Source organism: Mus caroli, unplaced genomic scaffold (assembly GCF_978045245.1).
Source record: "Mus caroli unplaced genomic scaffold, Mus_caroli_1 scaffold_15, whole genome shotgun sequence".
In the NCBI taxonomy this organism is placed as follows: Eukaryota; Metazoa; Chordata; class Mammalia; order Rodentia; family Muridae; genus Mus; species Mus caroli.
In genome coordinates this window covers 81,043,704-81,067,876 of record NW_028227270.1, presented here as the reverse complement: position 1 = coordinate 81,067,876, position 24,173 = coordinate 81,043,704, and the positions used below count along the sequence as shown (strand labels likewise).

At 40.2% G+C, this 24,173-nt stretch overlaps 1 protein-coding gene across 1 annotated transcript in view; it reads right to left on the bottom strand.

Annotated features, from left to right (window-relative positions):
* The window catches only part of LOC110308510 (uncharacterized), a gene marked incomplete at its 5' end in the record, with an annotated part of 288,808 nt that overhangs the window by 130,738 nt on the left and 133,897 nt on the right, over nucleotides 1-24,173 (bottom strand). Inside the window, 1 exon segment of the mRNA XM_021180950.2 lies at nucleotides 19,790-19,905. Within this exon segment, the coding sequence (XP_021036609.2) occupies nucleotides 19,790-19,905 (116 nt within the window).

The following is a 24,173-nucleotide window of genomic DNA, read 5'->3' as shown; positions in this document are numbered from 1 at the left end:
GATTACAAGCATATAGCTTGCTCAATGCTTTTTAAGCCTATCTTTCTAAACTTAAAATCTAAACATTCTTACAAGTTCCTCGACTGGGTCTTTGACCAACCCTACTACAGATTCTGTTCCAGGAGTCGGGGATTGCAACTGCACAAAGAAACAAAGATGAGCCCAAGCTAGGTATAAAGAGGGTTGCTGAGCTTTTGTTCTCTCCTCTGCCTTCTGGAAGAATTTCTTGTTTAATATTTCATTAGCATGTATTAACTATACATAATAATAAGATTCATTCTGACATTTTCACACAAGTATATCATGTGTTCTCTTTTAATATATTTTTTACTTTTTCTTTGAGAATTTCATATGTGTATAACCCTCACCCCTCCAAATCCTCCTGGATCTATCCCATACCCTCTCCCAACCTCACATCTTTTATATATATATGCAAACCTAGTGAGTCTAATTAGTAATGAGCATATATATAGGGAAGTGGGGCCACCCATTTGGAGCATGGTTGAGCTACCATGCCGCTACAGGGAACTGCAACCCTCGACTATCATGAGTTTCTTAGCTGAAGTGACTATTTTTCCTCCATCCATGATAGAATGTCAACTTGTCTGATCTTGCATATCAGATATTCCTGATCATGCAGGAAATCAGATATTATGAGTTCATGAGTGTAAAGGTCTTGTCATGTTTTAGAAGATAAATGGGGATACATATATCTATAACATATTTTTCCCCAAAGACTTAGAACTGTTTCTCTTTTTCTTCAAAATTTAGATGTATTTATTTTATTCATGTATATAAACATTTTGCCTGCATGTTCCACATATGTGTCTGGTGACTACAGAGGTTAGAAAAGGGTGTTGGAGTCCCTGAAACTGGTGTTACAAATGATTGTGAGCAATCATGTAGGTAGTGGCAACTGAATCTGGCTCTACTACAAGATCAACAGGAGCTCTTAACTGCTGAGCCACCTCTGCAGCTCCTTAGGGCTGTTTCTTACTAAGCAAAATTCTCCTTTGCTTCCTCGTGGAATCAGGGTGCCTTCATAGTTCCATAGCTAGTGAGTAAAAGTTATTACGTATTCTTATAATTTCTTTATGATTCAGTTTCTTGGTCCTACAACCTTGTGCTGAGATCATGTGATAGAATTAGAAGGCCCAGAACTAACTCCTAAAGTTGGTAGTAATTAGGTGAGTAGACCTCCCTGACTTTTAGTTATTGCACATACAACCTGGTTGTACATGTAAATAATAAACTTAGTTAGAGTAACCTGCCAGAGGCTGCCTCGAGTGCATTTTGTAGTCTCACATCTAGTCTATATCAGTGTCTTCATGTAAGTATATGATAAATCCACACATAAAAGAATGATCTTCCCCTTGTAACACCAACAAGTTCCAGACTCCCTTACTTAGACAAGTCTTTTTAGTCCCCTATTCCTCTTTCCGCTCTGACATCTAAGGCTGAGCATTTCTGCAAGCCTTTGGAACTCTATTCCATCATTATACGGAGTCATATGGACTTGATCTGATGTTTTTGTTTGTTTGATTCTTTTTCCATGCTCTGCTCCCAACTAGTAACTCAATCAAAGCTCAAGGCATCATCATAAAACTTAACTCTGCTCTCATGCACAGCTTTGTTTTTTCCCATTAGATAGTCAAGCATCACTGAAAGCTCAAGGCAGTCTTTCAGACAAATGCTGATGGTTGGCTGAAGTACACGAGCAAACCGATTCAGGGATGCATTGATAGTTTCCCTACTGGAGCCACATTGCATTATGAGCTGGCACAAAGTTAGGTCGGACATGGCCAACACCTGGAAAATTTACAGAGGCATCCAAATACTGTCATCCGTGGCAGAAAACCAACAGTAGGAGTTTGAATTTCCTCCACACGGCTCATTCCAACAATGCACAGTTGGATAAGGAGACAGCAGTTCTCATTAACTTGGTGAGAGCATCATCAGGAAGCTTGTTGCTCGGGACAGAACAAGGATGCAGCTTCAAGACTGACATGAAAATTCACATCTCCAAAGCTGTTATGTCCACACAATTACCTTAATGTGTCCCAGATTCAAACACTACATAGCTGTTCCTGTTAGTTACTGGACCTGATCCATGAGAACTGCTGAAGCCCGCCCCCCAAGTGGAACGATGGTGTCGAATCTGTAACACTGAGCCCTGGACCATACCCAGCCCTCAGATGTTGAGGCCAATCTAATCAAATGGCAGTACATTGGGAAGGGAGACTGTCGGCAGAATGGATGAAAAGGCAGTTCCAGAACTTTCCAGAACTTTCGATGGTGATCTACAAAGGGCAAAAGGACACAGAGTGAGAGAGACATCTCCTGAAAGTCCAGCACATATTCAGTGAAGAACTGTTGCTGTTGTCATTGTCTGGATGTTGCTGTGTATAAAACCATGACAGCTCATGACCTCAACCTAAAAGGAAACTGAAACACAAGTGGGGACATCTATATGAGAAAGGAAAGAACACTTGGGATTTCCAAGGTGAGAAAACCTTTCTGTCAATCACAGCTCTCTTACTTGCTATTGTTTTAGAGCAAATAATTTACACTTCTCTAATTTCCTCATCTCCATTATAGATACAAGACATTCTCTGAGAGACAGAAAGGGGAAAATTGGTTTGCTATGTGAGTTACCCACAAAGTAAGGTTAAGGCTAATTGGATGCATATATAGTAAAGACATCATAGATTTTAAACCAGAAAGAAGAAATTGTAAGAGAATATTAATTTGATGGAGGGTGCAGGAAAAAATTAACATAACTCAAAAAAAAAAGCACAAACCATAATTGGTACAAGGAATTAGGTAACATTATAATTAAAGGTTTCAATTTAACACGGTCACACAGAAAAAAATTAGCAGACAGATGGTTGAGCAAAGGTATTGAATGGACAGATGATATATTTAAAAAAAAAGAAAAAAACATGTTGAAATCTCACACAAGGTATAAAATACCAAAAGTATATAGGACATTTCCACACATTAACAAACTCGTGCCAAAAATTCCATATAAAATGACAAAGTAAGCAAGCTGGTCATAGAAGCTCAAGCAATAGCAAGTTCACAATAGCAAGAGCATGCAAACTTGTCTTCACTGCAAACTAAAATGATAATGAAAAGGCTGGGCAGAACAGCACATGCCTTTAATCCCAGCACTCAGAGGCAGAGACAGGAAGCTCTCTGTGAGTTCTCGGGCAGCCTGGTCTACCTTGTGCAGTTTGGGACAGCCAGGACTGCATAGAGAGACCTTGTCTAGAAAACACTAACTAACTAGCTAACTAACAGCTAACTAACTAAGCAGGAGTGGTGTGCCACTTGAAATGCATCACATCAGAAGACCAGATTGTGGAGCATGGAGAGTTTGTTGAGAGCAGGGCCTTCCTGCAGAGTTGACAAGTAAAAGACACAAGCAGCTATTCTGCAACTCCTTACTGAAGTAACAGTTGTGCCGTCGGGAATGGGGCAAGTCCTCATTCGGGAAGCAGAAGCTGGAGGATCAAGAGTTCCAGGTCATCCTCAGTGACGTGGCAAATTTAAGGTCATCCTCAGTGACGTATGTGAGACCTCATGTCAACAAGCAAGCAAATCACAGCTGCCCACTAGGGTCCAGCAATTCCATGCATAAGTATGTATTTCAGAGACCTTCTCACAAAGCACCGTGAAGATACAAGTTCTCTTTAATGTTGTTTCTGACAGGCCAGGTGCAAGGAGTCTACTCCCCACTAGGAAAGAAAATGGATACTATAAAATAGGGCCCAGTTATCAGGTCTAAAATATATACATCATTATGGCTCTTTTAATATTATATGCATTATGCAGATATTAGAGTAACACATACATTGTGCTAGCTATTGGCATACAGCATACACCCTGCTAGCTATTAATTAGAAAATCTCAAACATCAACAAGATAGACTTAAAGCCATGGGGCTGAGTACAAGACACAAGTAATATAATGATGTCTATAACTTTCTATCCTTTATAAAACCCCGTATGAAATAAAACCATGTTACCTACAGTGACACAGATATTTAAGACACACATCAAATGTACTGCAAAGATAAAGTAACTTTTTATATATCTTTCTATCTCTGGAACCTAACACAGTTCTAGGTGACTGAGAAATGCACCTTGAAGAAATCAATAATAAAATACAGAAAACAAATATAGAGACTATTGAAAAATTACCCCCAAGCCTTGAATGGATGCCATAACAGGGTGTGTGTGTGTGTGTGTGTGTGTGTGTGTGTGTGTGTGTGTGTGTGTAAAAAGATGACATCATTGTCAGATTAGAAAGCCTTGAGTACTGAAGGAGGTTGGTAGATTTAGGGTCTGTATCTTTTGATTTTGAAGACCTAAATAATGAGTTGGAAGTTATCTAAGCCTGGGACTTGAGAGATGTTTAAATTTGAATGTCAGCTGCTAGATGAGATTTTAAGGGGAAGGAAGAGAAATTAAATAAGCAGAGAGACAATGAAACCCACGTGTGGTGATTACATGATAACACTGACATATTAAAACTTGTACAGGATGGAGGAGGATGTCATGTGTCTAAAAAGAAAGAAGCAGATAAAGAACAGTTATTGATGGGCATCCACAGAGGGAGGGGTAAGGTGAGACGCAATGGGGGTGGGGTGCAGTAGCAAAAGGGATAGCAAGCTGAATCTCAAGGTAGGATGCCAGAATAAACCAAACTCCTTGTCTGCAGCTCCTTTGGCCTGATATTTGCTTAGAGATAAAATTAAAGTTGACAGATTTGGTGGTGGGGGTGGGGGAGAGGAGAGAGGTGAGAAATCAAATTTAACATAAGAATAAAAACCCTCGGTCCCCAAATCCATAAACTGAATTATCTAGAGAAGACTGCCGCAGCCTGATAAATCCCTGAACGACTTTAATTTAAGATATCCCGAGTTTCGCCGTCCTTCAACTACTCCCCTAGCTCCAATCCGCTATCAGCCAGAATCAGAAAGGGACCCAAGATAAGAATAAATGTAAGATTTACTCTTATTGAGTCCAATTCTCCTGTGTTGGGTCCATGGGGAAAAGCAAATGATCCTCCCAAGTAGCAAAGGAAAAGGGGGAAAAAAGGAAAAGGAAACTTCCACCTATTCTCCAGTGACAGTGACAGCGGCGTCCCATTTCTGAGGTCTTCCCATAATTCATAGCTTTGATTGCAGACAGGTTTGTACCCCATGGTTAGCTTGATCACTGGTCCTGTCATCAAACTATGCCCCACCCATCCCTGAGCACCGCCCCTCACCCCCGCCCTCACCAGATACTTAAAATTAATGCCTATTAAATAGTCTAGACATTTTTCCAGATTTGAAAATCATAAAGGGGTCAACACAGTAATGTGGCAACCAGAAGAAAGGAAAAAATATGTCTGGTCAAGGTGTTACGAGGACATATCATGGGGTGCTGAAATATGATAGCCATGGCCTATATCAAAAGTAAAACTGTAGAAAGGCAAATGTTCACCTGATGACAGATGTCCCACAGCCACACGGAAGGGCATAAGAACGGTTCTTGGGATTTCTGAGTGGGTTGATAACAGAATGCACTCTCACTGCAGTCAGATGGACAGGAGGTTAACCCTGCCCCCATATTCAAGTGCATTGAATGCTGGTAAGATTAATGCATTGTGGGAAAACTAAGAAGCATTGGAATCAGTTTTTATCAACATGGGCAACCAATGGAGAGTAGCACAATTTTGTGCTGACATTTTCAAGGCTGTTTATTAAGTTTTTATAAATGTATATACTACATATTGTCTTTACATCATCTTACCCTATCTTTTCTCCCTCTACCTCCTCCCACAAATCTGTTTCTACCCAGTTTTACATCTATTTTCATACTCTACATATATGTCTGATTTTTTTGGCATCTGTGTGAAACCTAGGAACCAGAAATGAGAAAAGAATGCAGCATTTGCCTTTCTAAGCTTGGCTAAGTCACTTAGTGTCACTTCTTCCATTTCCATCTATCTTCCTGAAAACAACATGGCTTCATTGTTCCACCAAAAAATGTCACAGGGTGTATACGACCCACTTTCTGCTCCATTCTTCCTTTGTTGACTTCTGGGTTTGGCCTTGAAGCTGAGTTTGTAGTGATGCCAGTCTTATCAAGGGTTCAAAAGATGACATCCTCCAGCACCAACTTCAAACAAGCCTGAACCAGGGTATGAGAAAGATGTTCTGTCTAAGAAAGTTTCTGAGTACCATGTAGTGATGAGGGGCTATAACATCACATCTAGGGTTTGATACTTTCTTATAAAATGGACACCAGTGGGCAGCTGGACTCTTAATGAACATGTTTCTCAAGCATGGAGAGATTCAGGACTTAAGACAAGGAAGAAGAGTCACGTGTGTGATTGTCATGTCCAGAACTGCAAATTGTGAATATTCCTGTGCTGGATAGTTTTGTGTAAACTTGGCACAGGCTAGAGTTATCAGAGAGGAGGGAACCTTGATTGATTAAATCCCTCCATAAGATGAGGCTGTAGATAAGCCAATAGGATATTTACTTAGTGATATATGGCAGGAGCCCCATTCTGGATGGTGCCATTCCTGGCCTGGTGGTCCTGGGTTCTATAAGAAAGCAGGCTGAGCAAGCCATGATGAGCAAGCCAGTAAGCAGCACCCTTCCATGGCCTCAGCATCAGCTCCTGCTGCCAGCTTCCTGCCCTGTTTGAGTTCCTATCCTGACTTCCTTCAGTGATGAACAGCAATATAGAAGTATAAGCCAAATAAATTCTTTCTTCGTCAAGTAGTTTTGGTTCTATTTCACCACAGCAAGCCTAACCCTAACAAAGTCAATGCCCAGTACTACTGGCTCCCTTCATTCATTTGTAACAACATTATGGTCCAAGACAGACCACAAAGCCTCAAAATCCAATCAGTTAATTAGGTAATCACTGTTGCAATGTTGTGCATCAATGCACTATTGTTTACAACACTTCTAATGATGAGCCATTTAGCACAAGTTTTAAATTTCTAGTCACTAAAAGATGACTTAGGAAGATGGTGAGGGATACTGAAATTTCAATGAAATAATCAAGTGACGAATTGGCGTTTACAATGTTATATCCCGAGATGGGTAGATGCATAGATAAAATTTGCACACACAGAATTAATGACAGAGCAATGGTTTGGGTTTTTTTTTTCCCCCGCTGAGGTTTTAGTGAGCAAGACTGATATTAATCATTTAAAAATGAAAATCACAGATTTTCATGCTAAGAACTTCTAATCATTAAAAAAAAAATTTCTCAGATGAACTGAAGGGTCCTAAAACATAGTAAGTGAGACAGCCCAAGGGTGTTCACAATGACACAGACTCTGTGACAACTGAGCAGAGGCTGTCAATGGGTCTCAAACTTTAGTCTCCTAGAACTCGAGCAAATGGGACAGGAGGAGGCCAGTAAAATGTTCCCTATACATATAGTACATCTCTGATATTTTCCTGTAAAATTCATGTAAAAACATCTAGAATAAAAGGTTCCTAAAAACCGAAATAACCTGGGCTCTCTTGTGTGTCCCATGTTATATGAGACACAGCTGTTAAACGATAGGTCCATTTAAGGTAGCTGTACACTTGTTTCCATAAAGGGAACACGAAGCCAGTCTGACTCTCTCCGCACTCCGCACTCTTCACTGTGACTCAGTAGGTAAATGCACCACTGATATATATTTTTGCTGTGTTTATGTATCATTGTCACAAAACCCTTAAGTTTTTGCTTGTTTTAGGGACATGAGGGAGTAACTTCTCTGTGCCGAAAAACACCCATTGAATTAATGAATCTGAAATCATATAAGCTATCGCTATATTACAATCTGAGTAAGACAAAATCCAAAGCTGTTTAGGTAACATAAAATACTGAATAATCATGAAAATTAGTGGATTGTGAAATGAATGACCACCTACCGTCACCGATGAAGCTGGCCCAAGACTCTCCAGTTTATTAAAGAAGGCATAAAGTATATGAGAGTGAAAGAATTTATAATGCCTGAAGCTCCAAATACACCCACTCAATTGTTTTCTTGATGCTGTTTACAAACTATTACAACAGTGCATTCTCTGTTTTACTGGTCATTTGAGTTTTTGCATCAAATAAATCCGTACGTTGCTTTGTGCCCAGCTTTGCCCTTTCTTCATTTAAATCATGCAGCTTGAGTTTGGAGGGACCGGGAAACTGAAGTTCCTGGACATTTAAGTCTTATCACTGATGTCATGTTAGGTTTCCAGACAGTTGACTAAATTAATTCTGTTCACCTCATTCTCCATCTTCCCAACTGAATGAATCGGTGGTGTGGGGTCTATGGAGAAGAGTCTCCTCCAACACACTGTGCTTTTTTTCCAAGACATATTAAACTAAAAAAAAAAAAAAAATCACTACTCACACAGTGTTTTATCGGGTTCTGAACAAAATTACTGTCATTGTTATATTATGTATCCAGAAGATGGGCTACAACTCAAACCCCAAACCTGCTGAATGCTGACTGAAAGAGCATCAGTATGTAAGGATCTCTCTCTCTCTCTCTCTCTCTCTCTCTCTCTCTCTGTCTCTCTCTCCCCCCCACCTCTCTCACAAACACATTTAAAGAGGCTCATTGACTCAACAACAACAAGCTTTCCAGCTACTAGCAACTAAATGCTCATCTGAGAGTTCTCAACAACCCTTCTTCTGATGTCTCGGAACTTTTAGGCAAGAGCTGTGGAGAAGCACAAACCTAGTATGACAGGGTGCTGTGTTGGACTCTCTCCTTATTTTCTTCCTCTATGGTGACAAGACACCGAGAGATGTTCCCAGGATCATAGCCTATCGCAGTGACCCAACTGCGAAGAAATGAGAAGCGGGTAAAAGGAGCTTTCTTCTTTCTCAAAAGGAAGGAAACACACACTGTACTCCCTCACATCTCAGTGGCTAGAACTAAACACCTGACTATTCATACTGAATGATAGATTCCTGCCTACCACTTTCACCGGAGACAGCATCATTGATAAGAAATAGGAAAGACAGGCTAATGGGATGACCCACTCAGTGCAAAGACCTTCGTTCAAGCCTGAACCCACGTGGAAGAAAGAGAACTGACACCCACAGGTTCTTCTCTCCCCTTCACACACATGCCATGCCATTCTTCCCCATATCAATGCATACATGCATACATATACTCATAATTAATAAAAAATTTAAAATACAGAAAACAAACAAAATAAATAAATATGGAGATAAGGTAGATGATGAGGACCAACATACAGGGTAAAACTCTTGCTTTTCAACATAAAGGAAGTCAGAGATCAAAGCTTTGGGTCCTAGAGGATGCCAATTTCTTGTTGTTATTCTATTTCTATGGAAGCAGATTAGGTCAAATTTTTCTTATCACTCTAGCAGTCCAGTAGACTATGGGATCTAAGAGGTGAGACTATTTATAGAGCCATTTTGGCTTCATGCATATCTAAAAATACTGATCAAGGAAAGGTCTTGTTAGGGAATATCTTTTCTGTGAGCTTCCTAAAAATCAACCGCGGCAGAAAATAGGCACGCAACTTAGCTCCAGAAGAGGGGCGAAGAGATGCACATAAAAGTAGACTCAAACTCCACCCAAGAAAGAGAGAGTAGATGTTGGTAGAAGAGACTATGGTCATACAGTCAAGGCACTGAGAAAAGAAGAGTAAAGCTGAACTGTCTTCTAAGAGGAAGACAGGAGTGCATGGACCATGTACTGGGATCATCAGAGACCAAGAGGGATACTTCAGCCTCAAGCACGTGCATAGAACAAAATGGCAGACAGTACTGCAGTCATCCACATGGAATAGTTAATGCTAGAACAGGTAGAGAAACAGTCATTGCAACTGCAAAAGCAGTAGCCTGCCCCCACTGAGTTCCTAGGAGGGATAGATCCCATAAAACGCCAAGACTCTAGCATCCCAGAATTCCTTCCCTAAAATAAGAGTGAGAGCTATTACAGACTTCTTCTGGTCAGTGGAAAGTGGTAAAGAGGAAAACATCTTGTACAAATAACCAGTTTCCAAGCGACCCTATTTCCTTTGTGTCTTGATACTTCACCTGGGGACCACCACTGCACTTTTACTCTGTTCACTGTATTCACTGTATTCTTTGTAGGAGATAATCATTTTGGTTCTTAGTGTCTATGGGGTTTGTTGTTGTTGTTGTTGTTGTTGTTGTTATTGCTGCTTCTGTTGCTGTTTGGTGGTTTGTTTGTTGATGGTTTGCTTGTGTTGAGAAAAAACACAGGAGATCGCTTTTCTGACTTAGCATTTGAGAGAACAGACTCACCTGAGATGAAACTCCCCCCGCGTAGCTCATAAAATAATGGATTGCACAGAAAAAGTCCACATAGCATGGAAGAGCACTTGGCCTGCCAGGAGCTGTGGGCAGTCCGAGCCAGCAAAACACTAGGGCTTCCTGCCACACAGCTGCAGATAATAAAATTCAGCTCATAATCTGACTGAGGGTGAAGGGGGATTCCTCCTCGTACAATCCTCCAACTGAGCACACAGCTAAAACCTCCAGCACACCTTTCAGAGACCCTGGCTAGAGACCAGCTGAGCTGTGTCTAGTAACTGCACCCATAGAAACGGGGGGTTTACAACAATGTGTCTGCAACGTGGCTGAATGAGCCATTAGAAAAAGAATGTATTATGATTATTCCTCTAGCTTTCATCATTAACATCCTATGTAACAATGGAAGATCTTTTGGTTACTAGCAAAATATTTTGCTGAATAATAAAAAGGACTATTTCAATAGCTTGGATATAGGCGAGAAAATACCATGGAACACAGTGTGGAGGAAGGACATCTGGCTAGTAATAATAGATAGTGCTTAGTGCCTTTATTGAACACTTACTGTATACTATGACAATCTACTCCAGCATCTCGTAGATACTGAAGATGGAACTCAGGTCCTGATACATGCAAAGTATTTTTCTGTGCTACTGAGCTGTACCTCCATCCCCGCTGTTCTCTATCTAATATTCATATATGATTTTACTTTTAAAAAAATAGGCATGTGTTACTATCATCATTTTAAATCATTATCAATTGGGATAATACAAATTGGAGAACCTTCTTGGCTCTGCACACTGCTGACTTGCCTAGTCGAACACATAGAGTAAATTAGTGTGAGCTAAGATTATACTCCTAGAGTCCTAGAGTTATTTTAAGACCAGTTATTTAGAGTTAACCACCAAATTCCAGACCTCCAGATAAATAGACAATCACACTTCGCACACATCTTACAAGATGAAAATATCAAGCAATACATACCTTCCTACATGTGGCTCACAGGCCAAATACTTCTAGAAATATGCCTCCATAGTTGTTTTTGGTTTTTCCATTATGTGGCTGCGGACTCAGTGCAGGTCCTACTTGTATTTAAGCCAAGTGTTCCACCACTGAATTTGCTCTCCAGGGTTCTATGTTTTGGCTTTTGCTTTGAGATAGGGTTTCCACTTAATTATCCAGACTGGTTTTTAATGAACTCTATAACTTGAGCTTCAGATTTCTCTGCCTCAGTATCCCAAGTAGTGGGAAGAACATGCTTATGTCACCAAGCCCAGCTCTCCTTGGGTATTTTGTTTTTCTGAACCATTCTAAATCTGGCATAGGCAACCAACTCTTCTTCGTGGCTTCTCTTTACTCCACTGATGTTATCAGGTGTGTGTAAATAGAGGGTATTTCAGAAATATACCGAACCTGAAGCCTGTTCATATGTCTGAGGCTAGGAAGGGGATGACTAACTACAGTGTATAAAATATCACAGGGGCATAGCAGCATCCAGTACGTTTTGATAGGCATATCATCTAATCACTTAGGAGTTATTCTATACCCAGAGACTCTGCAAGAGTATATAATCCTGGCTACCTAGGAATATGGGGCAGGAGATAGCAAGTTCAAGGCCAGCCTGAGCAACTTTGTTAAACCTGGTCTCAAAATAAAAAATAAAACGGGGGCTGGAGATGTGATTTGGTGTTAAAACAATTTCCTATTTTTGTATCAGACCCTAAGTTCAATTCCCAGCTAAAACCAATCACACAACAGGTATGAGCATTGAATGGGAGAGGTGAATGAGAAAGATTTACAATGTGTAAAACTCTTGTGAGTGGTTGTGATTAGTCTATCGCCACAGGTGTGAAAATATAGTGTTCCTTCCAATGAGCCAAAAATTTTTAAAAGAAAAAGAGGAGAAGGGAGTTTTTGAGAAAGCTACTTAGCACAGGAATTGTATATTTAAGTTGCTCTTGAAAATTAAGAAAAGAATATTACTCTCTACCCACTTTATTCTGGTTACAGTATGGGTATATGTTGAACCTTCTGGGGTTGGTTCTTTGGGGTCAACACTGACAATTTTTGTCCTGATAGTTCTCAGGCAAACATAACAGCAAACATAAAACATAAAAATTAACAGCAAATATAAAAATTTTCTTTTGAGGTGATCCTAAGTACCCAGACAATTCTGTTTGGTGAGATTTCAGGTGTGGCTCTATTTAACCCTTAAAAAGGATCATGAGCAAATCAAGAAAGATTTTTTTTTCCAAAAGGCAACAGTAATTTTCAAGTGTTTAGATTGCCAAGACAAGGATTTCCCTCCAACGTACAATTCATCAAGCTCTGTGTTCACTGTAAAACCAATCTGCTCTGTCTGTGTGACATAAACAAGTCATTCTTCAGGAATGAGACAGGCCATATGTGAAGGTGTTTTACGGAAGCACAATGGGGAATACGCCAATCAAAGAGGCATCTGCATTCTATTTCGGTGTCAATTCGCATATGTGTTATAAAAAGGAAAGTGTATCCCATGTATTAACGAGAGCTTTCCTGCAGAGTTCACTCACACCTTCCCTAAGCAACACACCCAGGGCAGCTACATAAACTCTTAAAGAGAACATGTGAAGATCTCAGTGTACAGAGCCAGCAGTGTGTGCCTTTTGCAAACATCTGCCCCTCCCTTCCCTGACAGAGGAAAACTTGCCTTAATTCATTAAAGGACTTTCTCGAAAAATCAGCAAGGTCTTATCAAAGCGTTGATGAATATCAAAGCCTTATGCAATGGTGAGAAAACAGGAAACTCTGTAAAGAGCAGCATTGTTCTCAAGAGAACTTATGCAGTTCAATTGAGATGGATTGATGGAGAAAAGGGAAGTGGGACCCAGCTCACTTCCAGTACTAGCCAGCTCTATGACCTCAGGCAAGTCACTGTACTCCTGACAGGTCCCAGCTTTAGACAACTTGTATGAACTGACAGGGCTGAACTAAGTCATCCCCCAGATCCCCTCCTGCTCTGAAAGTGTGTGAGTCTCCTGTTGCTTAACCGCCTCGTTGCATTTGAATAGTAATGGGATCCTTTTAAGGTTGCCTCCTGACTGGAAACCTTCTCCCCAGTTGGAAGTTAGATACCTTGGAAAACTATGTTAACTTCTTTAAACCACTAGAGTGGTATCTGCTGCTTTCTAACACCTATTAGAGCAGCTTCCAGAGGTACTTAACACAGACCCTGGCTTCCTTGTTCAGACAAATCACTGCACAAAGATTAAGGTGCTGCATTAGAAAGCCCAGAACCCAATTTGCTCCTCAGGCAATGGAATTCCATGGCTGTGTTTAAACGGCCAAATGAGTGGTTATTTATGTAATTAACTAAATGGACATTATACGCTTTCTCCCCAAAGTCCCTGGTTTCAGAGGAAAAAAATAAATAAATTAAAGCGTCCTAGTGGACAATGTCTTTTTTGACCTAAAATAAAATGAGACTTCTCCTTTACTGTAGGGGAAAATTTTAAGACAGCCCATCAGCACCAGTAGTTGTCTGAAGCCATGGGTAGAACCAAATTCTGTATATTATGTTTTTCCTTTGCATACTTACCCATGGTCAAGTTAAATGCATATATTAAGAACAGCAAAGCATTAAAAACTGTCTAATAGCAAAGTAGACCAATTATAGGAAGATACTATAGTAAAGATGGGGGGGGGAGATAGCCTTTATTTCCAAATATCTTATAGGACCGTAAGCTCACTATTCTGATGGTAATGCCAGACTGTGCAATGCCAATGTGACAAGACAAGCAGAGGTGACAGGCACCACATGTACTCTTAGGCCAGTGTGCAAAGATTACTTGAACATACACCCTGTGGTCCTGTGACAATCAATCTGGTGACTGAGCTTGCAAAGTAACTAAGAAAGGGTGGTACTGTTAGGATGGAAATGACAACCCAAGCAATGATTCATAGCTTGGGCTGGACACACAGAGATGGTGCAAGATTACAGCATGCTCCTCTGAACTGCATACAATTAAGAACATATGCATTGTCTATTTATAGAAACTTGCATTTAATATTTTTTAACCATTGCTTCCTGCACGGAACTGCAAACATCAAAAGAAGCCCAGAAGATTGTGAAGGGGTCTATATGGTTTTCCTTGATTCATATCATTTCATTCTTGTGAGCCCATAGCTATCATGTAACCTCTAACACCCACTCTCTCATTAGACTTTTTTTATCCTTATATTAAGTATGTCACCTAGACTTAAGATGCATAACAATTGATGAAAGACTTACATCCTTTAGTTTTAAACTATTTATAATGGTAACTCTGAACAAAAAGGAGAGGGTGGCCACTGAAGGGGTTGCCATCTCAACATCTTGAGAAGGAGGATGGATGTCTAAGTAACAAAATAAAACATTGGGCCAAAGTGTGGAATCCTTCTTCAGATGACCTGCCAATCCCACAACAAATCACATGGTCCAGGAACATTGCCCATGACAACCAAGCCTTCATTATGTAGGTATGGGGATGGAGAAGTCTATTTTCAGAAGACGGTGACATTCCTGGAGGGAAAGATGGCCAGTAGGAACAAATAGTACCTGACAATTCTCAGCCTTTTGACAAACAGCCATGGAAGAGACCTTATCCCAGGATGCCTTTAAGTGTACAAAATTTTCCTCTGGAAATAGTGGAATTTTGAGATCGTTGCTCATATGTCAGTTCTAGTAGTAATAATTAAATATTTGCAGGTGACAAAGGTATCAGGGATCTTTTGGCAATCTTATAGAATCTAAATTATAAGTACAAAATGGTCACGCTATCACATGAATATGTACATGAAGGAGAACAATGTAAACATAATGTGGCACAGGCTTTGTGCACTGGAGGACAGTGAGGTACAACTCCTTCTAGGAGTGTCCCCAAGGATTTGCATCTGGCTTCCAGGACTCTTCTGGCCATCTGAGGGGACAAACACTCACAGTATCCTCCCTCTTCCACACTCACAAACAAATAATTGAATATCTTGTTGGCTGGGAGAGAAAAGGCCAATAGTGTTTAAATTCCATGGGAATGAAGGGCTTCTGCGAATGAAATTTACATTTGACTAGTTAAAGTCTTCCCATTTTGGAAAAAAAAGAGGATTTTTTTTATTCCTTTTTTTTTTTAAATGAGGATTTCAGAAATCTACTAATCTACCAATTTCCCAAAATTGGTAGCTACAAAGGAGGCATTGTGCTACCAGTGTGAGTCAGAGTAGAAGACAGAGCACCCAGGCACACAGAGGCACACCATCATTCCAACTTTCTGGAGCAAGCATACTCTACTCACTTGGTATGCTGTTTAGCTTTGAAGCCTGGTAGCTCAGTGTTCTATGCTAAATGCATCTTATGAGGATTTGGAGAGGATTTAGGCAGGGGCTTCACTAGCCCATGACTTACTAGCTCTAATTAAAAACAAAATTATAGAAACTGTTCAGATGATAACTCATACGGTGGAAACAGAAGTTTTATAGTTGTGCAGCAACCGCCTAAATCCTTATCTCTGGTTAAAACCAAAATGTACGAAAGCTTCCATATCACTGCCCCCAGAATGGCAGCAGTTTCAAGAGAAGAAAATGATTGGAAGTAAATTCATTTGTGTAACAGATAATAGGGTGAGAGGGTGAGAGAAAAACATGTTCACTCATTAGCTTTCTGTTTGTTTGCTTGATACGAATGAGCTGATGAGGTCAAGTTTTAGAGCAGGTACTGTAGGTCTTGGGCTAGAAGCAGCTCAGAGGTGCTTCTATCTGCAGCTTCTCTATAAGGTGAGAAAGCAGAAATGAGCAAATATGCTGGAAGTTTTGTTTTAAATTACAGTAACTATGTAAAGGAAACAGTGATAAGAAGGAAATTAACCAGAGTTGAAGTAGACTCGACTTTTATGACTCATCGTCAGGCATAGCTTTTCCTGGAAATGAAACTGATGGTGAGATCTGTCGAGAGTCCTAGCTAACCATAGCAGGAAGGTGAACATTCCAGATAAAGAAGGCATGGAACACAAAAGCTCTCATGTCACCCAGTGCTTAGTCTATCTGATAGACAAAAAGGAAGATGTTGTGGACAATGACAGGCTGTATTGAATAACCTCCTCCACCCTTTTGTTAGTCAGCATTTGGTCACTGTGACAAATTGCCTGAGTTAAGTATCTTCAAAGAAAAAATAAGTTGTGTGGGCTTATGGTTCCAAAGCTTACAGTTCACAGTTGCATGGGCCTTCGCTTTAAAGGCATGCATCTAATGACCTAACTCCCTCCCACTGGGCTCATCTCCTGAGGGGCTATCATTCCATCTCTTGAGTCTCACAATCTAGTGACTAAGCTTTTAGCATTGACAGTCTTCGATTTTAACTTACAGATAAGATAGAGCCTTTCTGTAAAATGATCCTGACAATAGCTTCCTTTATTAAAACTCTGCAGGCACCAGTCTTCATGTGTATTATCATTCAACTCTCAAAGTCACTGAAAGGATGGGGATGGGGTGAGTTATCACATGTGCTTGAGAAACGAGAAAATAGCAGTAAAAGGGCTAAATGCACTGTCCATTGTAGCATCCACAGTGGTGGCAGGACTGGATTTCCCATCCAGCTTAATCTATCTGCAAAGCCAACGTGTTTCTGTCTTGTTCCTGTCGGTTTGACTCTAGAAACAACTACTGACCCCCAGTGAAGGGGCTTCCCACCTAGGAAAGCTGAATGCATTAGACCATGTCTTCAAGACAGCTGTATAGGGTCTTCCTTGCCAACCTAGCCTGCTTGCCAAGGCACCTTTCCAAATCTTGCGTCAGGAGATATAATCCTTACCCTCTGGCTGGCCCTGGGACTTATTTTGAACCATTAGATAGCATTTTTAATGATGTGTCCTGCCTGCATCCACAGCTCTCAAAAACTGTGAGTAAATAGCATGGGGGTTACAAGTTATTAAGTCTTCTGCAAGTCAGAATATAGCACTCATAATGAAAATCTGTAAGATGGCTAGTTGGTAAGAGAGGCAAATACAAAATGTCCTAATGCTAATGCTCTATTAACAACCATAGAGAAAGAACAGGACTCCCCTGGGTAGCTGTGGCACCACTCCCTGATCCTGCCTTAGAGTTACAGCTTAGAACCTGATCAGTAAGGCCCTTAGGTCTGGATAAAAATGCTCTCCCTCCATAAGCTCATGTATGACTACAAGGTGGCAAGGTTTAGGGGGACTGTGAAATCTTTGGGATATGTAACTCAGGGGCAGCTGTTCATCTCTGGGAGCCATCCTTGAAGGTCACATCTGTTTCTGGTGTGAGTTTGATGCTACTTGATAGGACTGCTGAGGGAGGAAATACAGCACACATTGTCTGTCGACAGTCAAGCCTCTCTGCCATACCTTCTCCATCATGGTGCACGAAGCAAAGCAAACCCTTCTCTCCTGAGTCTTTTCAATCAGATATTTTGTCACCGCAAAAAGAAAACACCTAAATGCTGAAAACGGGTGCTAAGACGTGAGATTACTGCTGGGGCACATCTGACCGTGTTCTTTGTAAGCATTTGGAGCTAGCTTAGAGGAAAAATGTGGAAGAGTTGACAGCTCTGGTCTGGGGAGGCATTAGGGCTCTAAAGCTGAGCTTAGTGAACTATGATGGTGAAAGTCTGCGAGACTGGAATGCACTAGGAAAGGAGGCGATAAGGATTGTACTCACAGGGTCGCAGATAGGAACAAGGACTCTACCAGAAATTAGATTTCAGGCCATTAATGTTACATTCCGGCAAAGACTCTAGCTAGGCTCTGCTCTAGTTCTGAACATCTGAGTGGGGCTGAATTAAACACTAATAGATTGATATATAGACTGGAGGAAATTTCAAAGGAGCATACCTTTCAAATGGTGGCATGGTTAATGCTTTCTGCTTTCAGCCAAATTTACAGTAAGCAGAAAGTAGTTCCCAAAACATGTGAAAATCAAGTTGCTCAGATAAGGAAGGACTAAAAATGAGACACAAAACTCAAACGTAGGTAGTGCTTCTGTGACTACTAGAAACTGGCATCATCAAGCAGAAGCTGGGTGCTTTATACTGGAACTAGAGCAGAGGTAATTTGAAACCAAGACCATGGTCTGGGTGTTAGGGAGCAATGAAACTTAAAAGGTTTCCTTTTAAAGAGTAGAGTAAGAGAAGACATCGCTGCTGTGTGTGTGTGGGGGGGGGGTATACAAAGAGGACTACTCAAGACAGCAATTTTCCTAGTTCAGCTATTCATTTAGATATTTCTGTAGTTAGAACCCAGGGTGTTCAGCTCCGTCTTGGTCTGTCATCAGACCTGGATGCTAGATTTTTCAGGCATGCCAATTGTAGGTTATATGGAGACAAAGGCTTGTACAAAGGTTGTAGGAAGGAAAAATAAAAGACTATGAAGGCAGGAAATGAGTACATGGGTGGGATTGCCTGAATGGAGCTGCTCAGAGAGGTATGTGTGAATGTGAATCCATAGAGGTGAAGCCCAAGTTTCACTTCTACAGCACAGATACTAAAATGGGAATTAGTGCCTTCATACAAAAGAAAACAATGTACTCGTAAGCCAGGAGACCATAGCCTTGCTGCTTTTAGAAAGCATGGGTAAATGGGTTTAGGCTCGAAAGTCAAGGGAATGTGAGCAGGCGTTACAGAACACATGATTCAATGACGCAATTAAAGTTAATGTTATAGCCTCAGGCCAGTAGCTCTGACTTGAAGTGTGAGTATAAACCTTGATAAATAGACCACAGGCAGATAGATTGCCCAATGGGAAGCCATTCAAGGAAAAGACCTTGGAGTGGGCAGAAAAGCGATGATGGGAACACATGACCTGTCTCTGCTGTCTCTTTCTTCTCCTTAGCAAGCGTACTGCCTCTGCCCCATGGCTGCAGTGGTTCTTAGATGAACCTGTCACTGGAATGTGATGTGTTTCCTCTACTACCCTGATCTTGTTTTATGTGTTACGTGTGTTTGTACAAATACAACCACAAGCATGAGGAGAATAATAAAGAACAAAAGTTAAGGTCTTCCGGATGATATGTGAGCGGAAGCTTTCAGCCTGCACACCCAGCTACATGCAGCTCAGGCTTCAGTTTCCGCCTTTACCCTACCATTTCTACCTCCACCTTACTGCCACGCTTTCCGTATCACAGGCTCCTCTTTAAGACCTGGCTCCAACTTTCTCAAAGACCTTGTCTTTGCTTTCTAGTCAATTAGATCATTATCTTTTCTATGGGGCGCTTTGTAAAAATATGTTTTAAACCATCTCTAACATACTCGTGTACACATCTGCATCCATCATGGACTGTGAATATCTCCAGGACAGGGTGGGTATACTATAGTGTACAATGAGTATGTAATTATTATTTTTGTGTGTGTGTGTGGACTAAATAAATAAAAGAGAATATTGCAAAGACTTTTTGGAGTCAAGTAATTTAAATTAAAAAATTTAAAATGCAGAACACAGTCACTCACCAAACGGAAAACTGATATTTCTCCAGTTCCTCTAGGTAAGACATATCCCCCAGATAATCTTCAGGATCTTCAGGTCTCCACGCAGTAGATCTTTCCTTCACAGCCGAACTATTCCCCTTGTTAGGAAAGTTAATAAATGAAAAAAATGAGGTATTTTATTAATAGTAGTTAAAATGTTCACCTACATTTCTCCCAGATGACCTATAGAATCACCAATTACAAAATACGTTAGTGATATTTCTTGCATTCCTTCCTACTTGGCATTCTCTCATAAACTCTTCCCTGCACAACTATAAGAACCTGGGGTATTCTCCGTGTTAAAGCACACTAAATGGCATCTCTAACTGTTCTTGCAATTAAACAGTAAATGTAACCATGATTATGCTATGCTACCCAATCAGGATTTTGGCTCCCAGTGACAAAAATGTAACTTATATCAATTCTTAGCAAAAGCCATTTGAAAGGAGATTTAAATAGCCAGGTGTAGAGTTGAAGTAGGTAGCTGGATTCCAAAAACAGGATACAAGGATTTGGTGAGTCCTTAAGATTCTGCCCACTTCTATTCCATGCTCTAGCAGACCATTGCGTACTAGCTTTGCCACTGTTAACCTCTGAGTCCCTAACCTAGGACCTTCATCAGCGTAACCTTAAGCTCAGCACTTGCATAGTGTCTGTGAATCTAACTTATTAGCATTTGAAAGAATCATGTGACATGATGCTGTACCTAGAGACCTGTCATCTAACCTATGATATTTGGGAGCCCTGAGCTGGTAGAGAGTGGGGGAGTAAAAGCAGGGAAGCCAGCAGGGCCCTCTCTTCTGCTTCCACCAAAACACCTCAAGCTTTAACTGTATCATATATGGCCGTCTCCCGGAAGATTGTAATACAAAGACCAGTTAGAAAAAGTAGTTTGAAGGATATGAGCCCAGAACAGTCAAACACTGGGTGCTGAATTTATAACAGCTGCCTTAAAACCCTTTCTCTTCCTCATGCTTTCTGTTGTCATTTGTTAGGGGCCAGTTGTTTGAAATTCCTTGATCTATGCTGATCCAAGTTTCGGCATAGCTCAGAGTTTATTTTGCAATTGCCAAATTCGGCTTTGAGTCGGCAGGTTGCAGTAACCCGGAAGGCCATAGAAACCCAGGTGGAGCCAATATGTCATCAAATCCCCAGTGAACCCCATGAGGCTTATTTCTTTTATATGGAATTGATTGGTTTGATTACTTTAAGAACAAAATCCGGTTATGACAGCCATGAATTTGAAATACTTTTTATTGTGGTCCTTTTTATCTTTCTTAGCCTGTAGAGCTCTTCAAACAATGAAAATCATTCTGATCAGATTATTCACACTGGTGTTCTTAATTACCTCATTGCTACGGGAGGTGAAGAGTGTCAAAATTCTTGGGGAATATATGAGATCTTTGAATCATCCCACATGTCTTTGTAGCCATTTAAATTATAAGTTGATTCCACTTCTTTATGGGTTTCATGTTTTAGTCTATCTTCCTTGATAGAAAGCTGAAACAGGACCTGGAGAGAGAAGTCAGTGGCTAAGAGCCACTGCTCTTCCAGAAGACCTGGGTTTGATTCCCAGCAGCCCCTTGGCAGCTGACAAGCTTCTGTATGTGACCCTAGTCCTAAAGGATCCTAAGGGTAACGAGCATGCACATAGTTCAAAGACATACATGCAGGGAACACTCATATACATAAATGTAATAAACAAAAATAAACAAAACCTGAAGTAGATGTCAATAGCTATTGTATTGACTAGGCTTACCCACTGGCTACCTTGTTCCATGAAAATGCAGGTAGTTTAAGCTAGAGACCATTGGTATTGCTTTCTATTTGGTTAGTCTATGAATATCTATCCTGTTTCTCAACTAAACCTGACAAAGGTGGGATTCAGTATATCTCATTGGGTCTTTCCCATCACATAGCATGATAATAAGACCATGCTAGATGCTCAAGAAGTGATTGTTAGGTCATTTCACCCACATTACAAATAGCAATAATGAATGTCACCTCCAGCTGTTAAGTCATAAAGAAAAATATGGACAAATTCTGAAACTCAAGAAAGTCTCCTAAACCTTCATATTTTCTTTAAAGAATAAACACCTTAGTTTATATACTAAATATACTTCAAAAATGTGTCTTGAGAGGTTTTAGAAACCTAAATGCATAGTTCCCATGAGAAACTAAACAGACTATCAATAGAAGATGTACACGCATGTCCTTCCTATGCTTGCCGAGTACAGATGTACATGGCTCATGGAACAAAGGCTTAGTCTTAGAAATAGAGACACTTGTTTTACACAGATCAGATCTTGGTTTCCTAAAAGTCAACTCAGACTTATTTATACTTATAATTATATTATAACCTATTATGATTTTCTTTATAAACAGAAATCATAGACATGTGTATATAAAATGATAAACATATTTTAAATATTGTATTTAATACTGTGTATTTACATTTTAAAAACAATATTGTATCATATACTTATTATATATACTGTTATAATACCTTTATAGTATAATTATTATTTATGTAGTTCTTAGGAGGGAGGACCTAGCTCACAAATGTTTTATTTTTTTAATTTCATTCGATTTTTAATTCTGTCTAAATGTGTGTGTCTGAATATGAGTATGTGCACATTTGAGTGCAGGTGTGCACGAGGACAAAGCTGTGAGATTCCCCGGGCCTGAGTTACAGACAGTTGTAAACCACCTGATACAGGTGCTAGAATGGAACTCAGATCCCTTGCAAGAGAAGTACATCCTCTCAACCCTTGAGCTATCTCTCCAGCCCTCTGATGTTTTATAATATTAATAGATAAGCAAATCTGCACTGGATGGTGTGGCATAAGTGATCAGGGGGTTGTGTAACCCTCTCTCTGGTTCAGAGGGGTGAAGACATGGGGATTCCAGTGGAGAGAGAGAGCAGGGACATAGCTCTGTAGAGAAGTCTTACTGGGTCAGCACAGTGAGGCCCCAGTCAGCAGCAGCCCTATATCCCGGACACCTTGCAGGGGCTTTGAGCATGATGTGTAGGGAAGATGTTCACCTGCCCATCTGGCTAGATAATGAGCAAGGGATTGTTCTCATCAAAGGAGGAGGGCCTGAAAAGAGGAAACAGAGCCTGAAGACGGAATCCTGAGGATTACACATGCTTTTGAACTGGCCTGGGAAGAACAGAAGACAGCTAGGGAAAGCACCTTGCCAGTGAGAGCAACGCTTGCCTTAACAGTGTACTTTTTTTTTTTTTTTTTTTTTTGACAGCAGGCAGGAGAGGAAGATTTGAGGCTGAGGCCTGTGTTAATAAGATCACAGAATTGCACGCCATGGACAACAAAAATGCCAGGTGCACATAGGAATCAAAGCAAATTAACATGACATGCCCTTGTTTCTGTTGTTGCTGCTAATACCATCCATATATGTATACACACACATGCAGATGATAGAGATAGAGATAGAGATAGAGATAGAGATAGAGATAGAGATAGAGATAGAGATAGAGATGATAGAGATAGAGATAGAGATAGAGATAGAGATAGAGATAGAGATGATAGAGATAGAGATAGAGATAGAGATAGAGATAGAGATAGAGATAGAGATGATAGAGATAGAGATAGAGATAGAGATAGAGATGATAGAGATAGAGATAGAGATAGAGATAGAGATAGAGATAGAGATGATAGAGATAGAGATAGAGATAGAGATAGAGATAGAGATAGAGATAGAGATAGAGATAGAGATAGAGATGATAGAGATAGAGATAGAGATAGAGATAGAGATAGAGATAGAGATAGAGATAGAGATAGAGATGATAGAGATAGAGATAGAGATAGAGATAGAGATAGAGATAGAGATAGAGATAGAGATAGAGATGATAGAGATAGAGATAGAGATAGAGATAGAGATAGAGATAGAGATAGAGATAGAGATAGAGATGATAGAGATAGAGATAGAGATAGAGATAGAGATAGAGATAGAGATAGAGATAGAGATAGAGATAGAGATAGAGATAGAGATAGAGATAGAGATGATAGAGATAGAGATAGAGATAGAGATAGAGATGATAGAGATAGAGATAGAGATAGAGATAGAGATAGAGATAGAGATAGAGATGATAGAGATAGAGATAGAGATAGAGATAGAGATAGAGATAGAGATAGAGATGATAGAGATAGAGATAGAGATAGAGATAGAGATAGAGATAGAGATAGAGATAGAGATAGAGATAGAGATAGAGATGATAGAGATAGAGATAGAGATAGAGATAGAGATAGAGATAGAGATAGAGATAGAGATGATAGAGATAGAGATAGAGATAGAGATAGAGATAGAGATAGAGATAGAGATAGAGATAGAGATAGAGATAGAG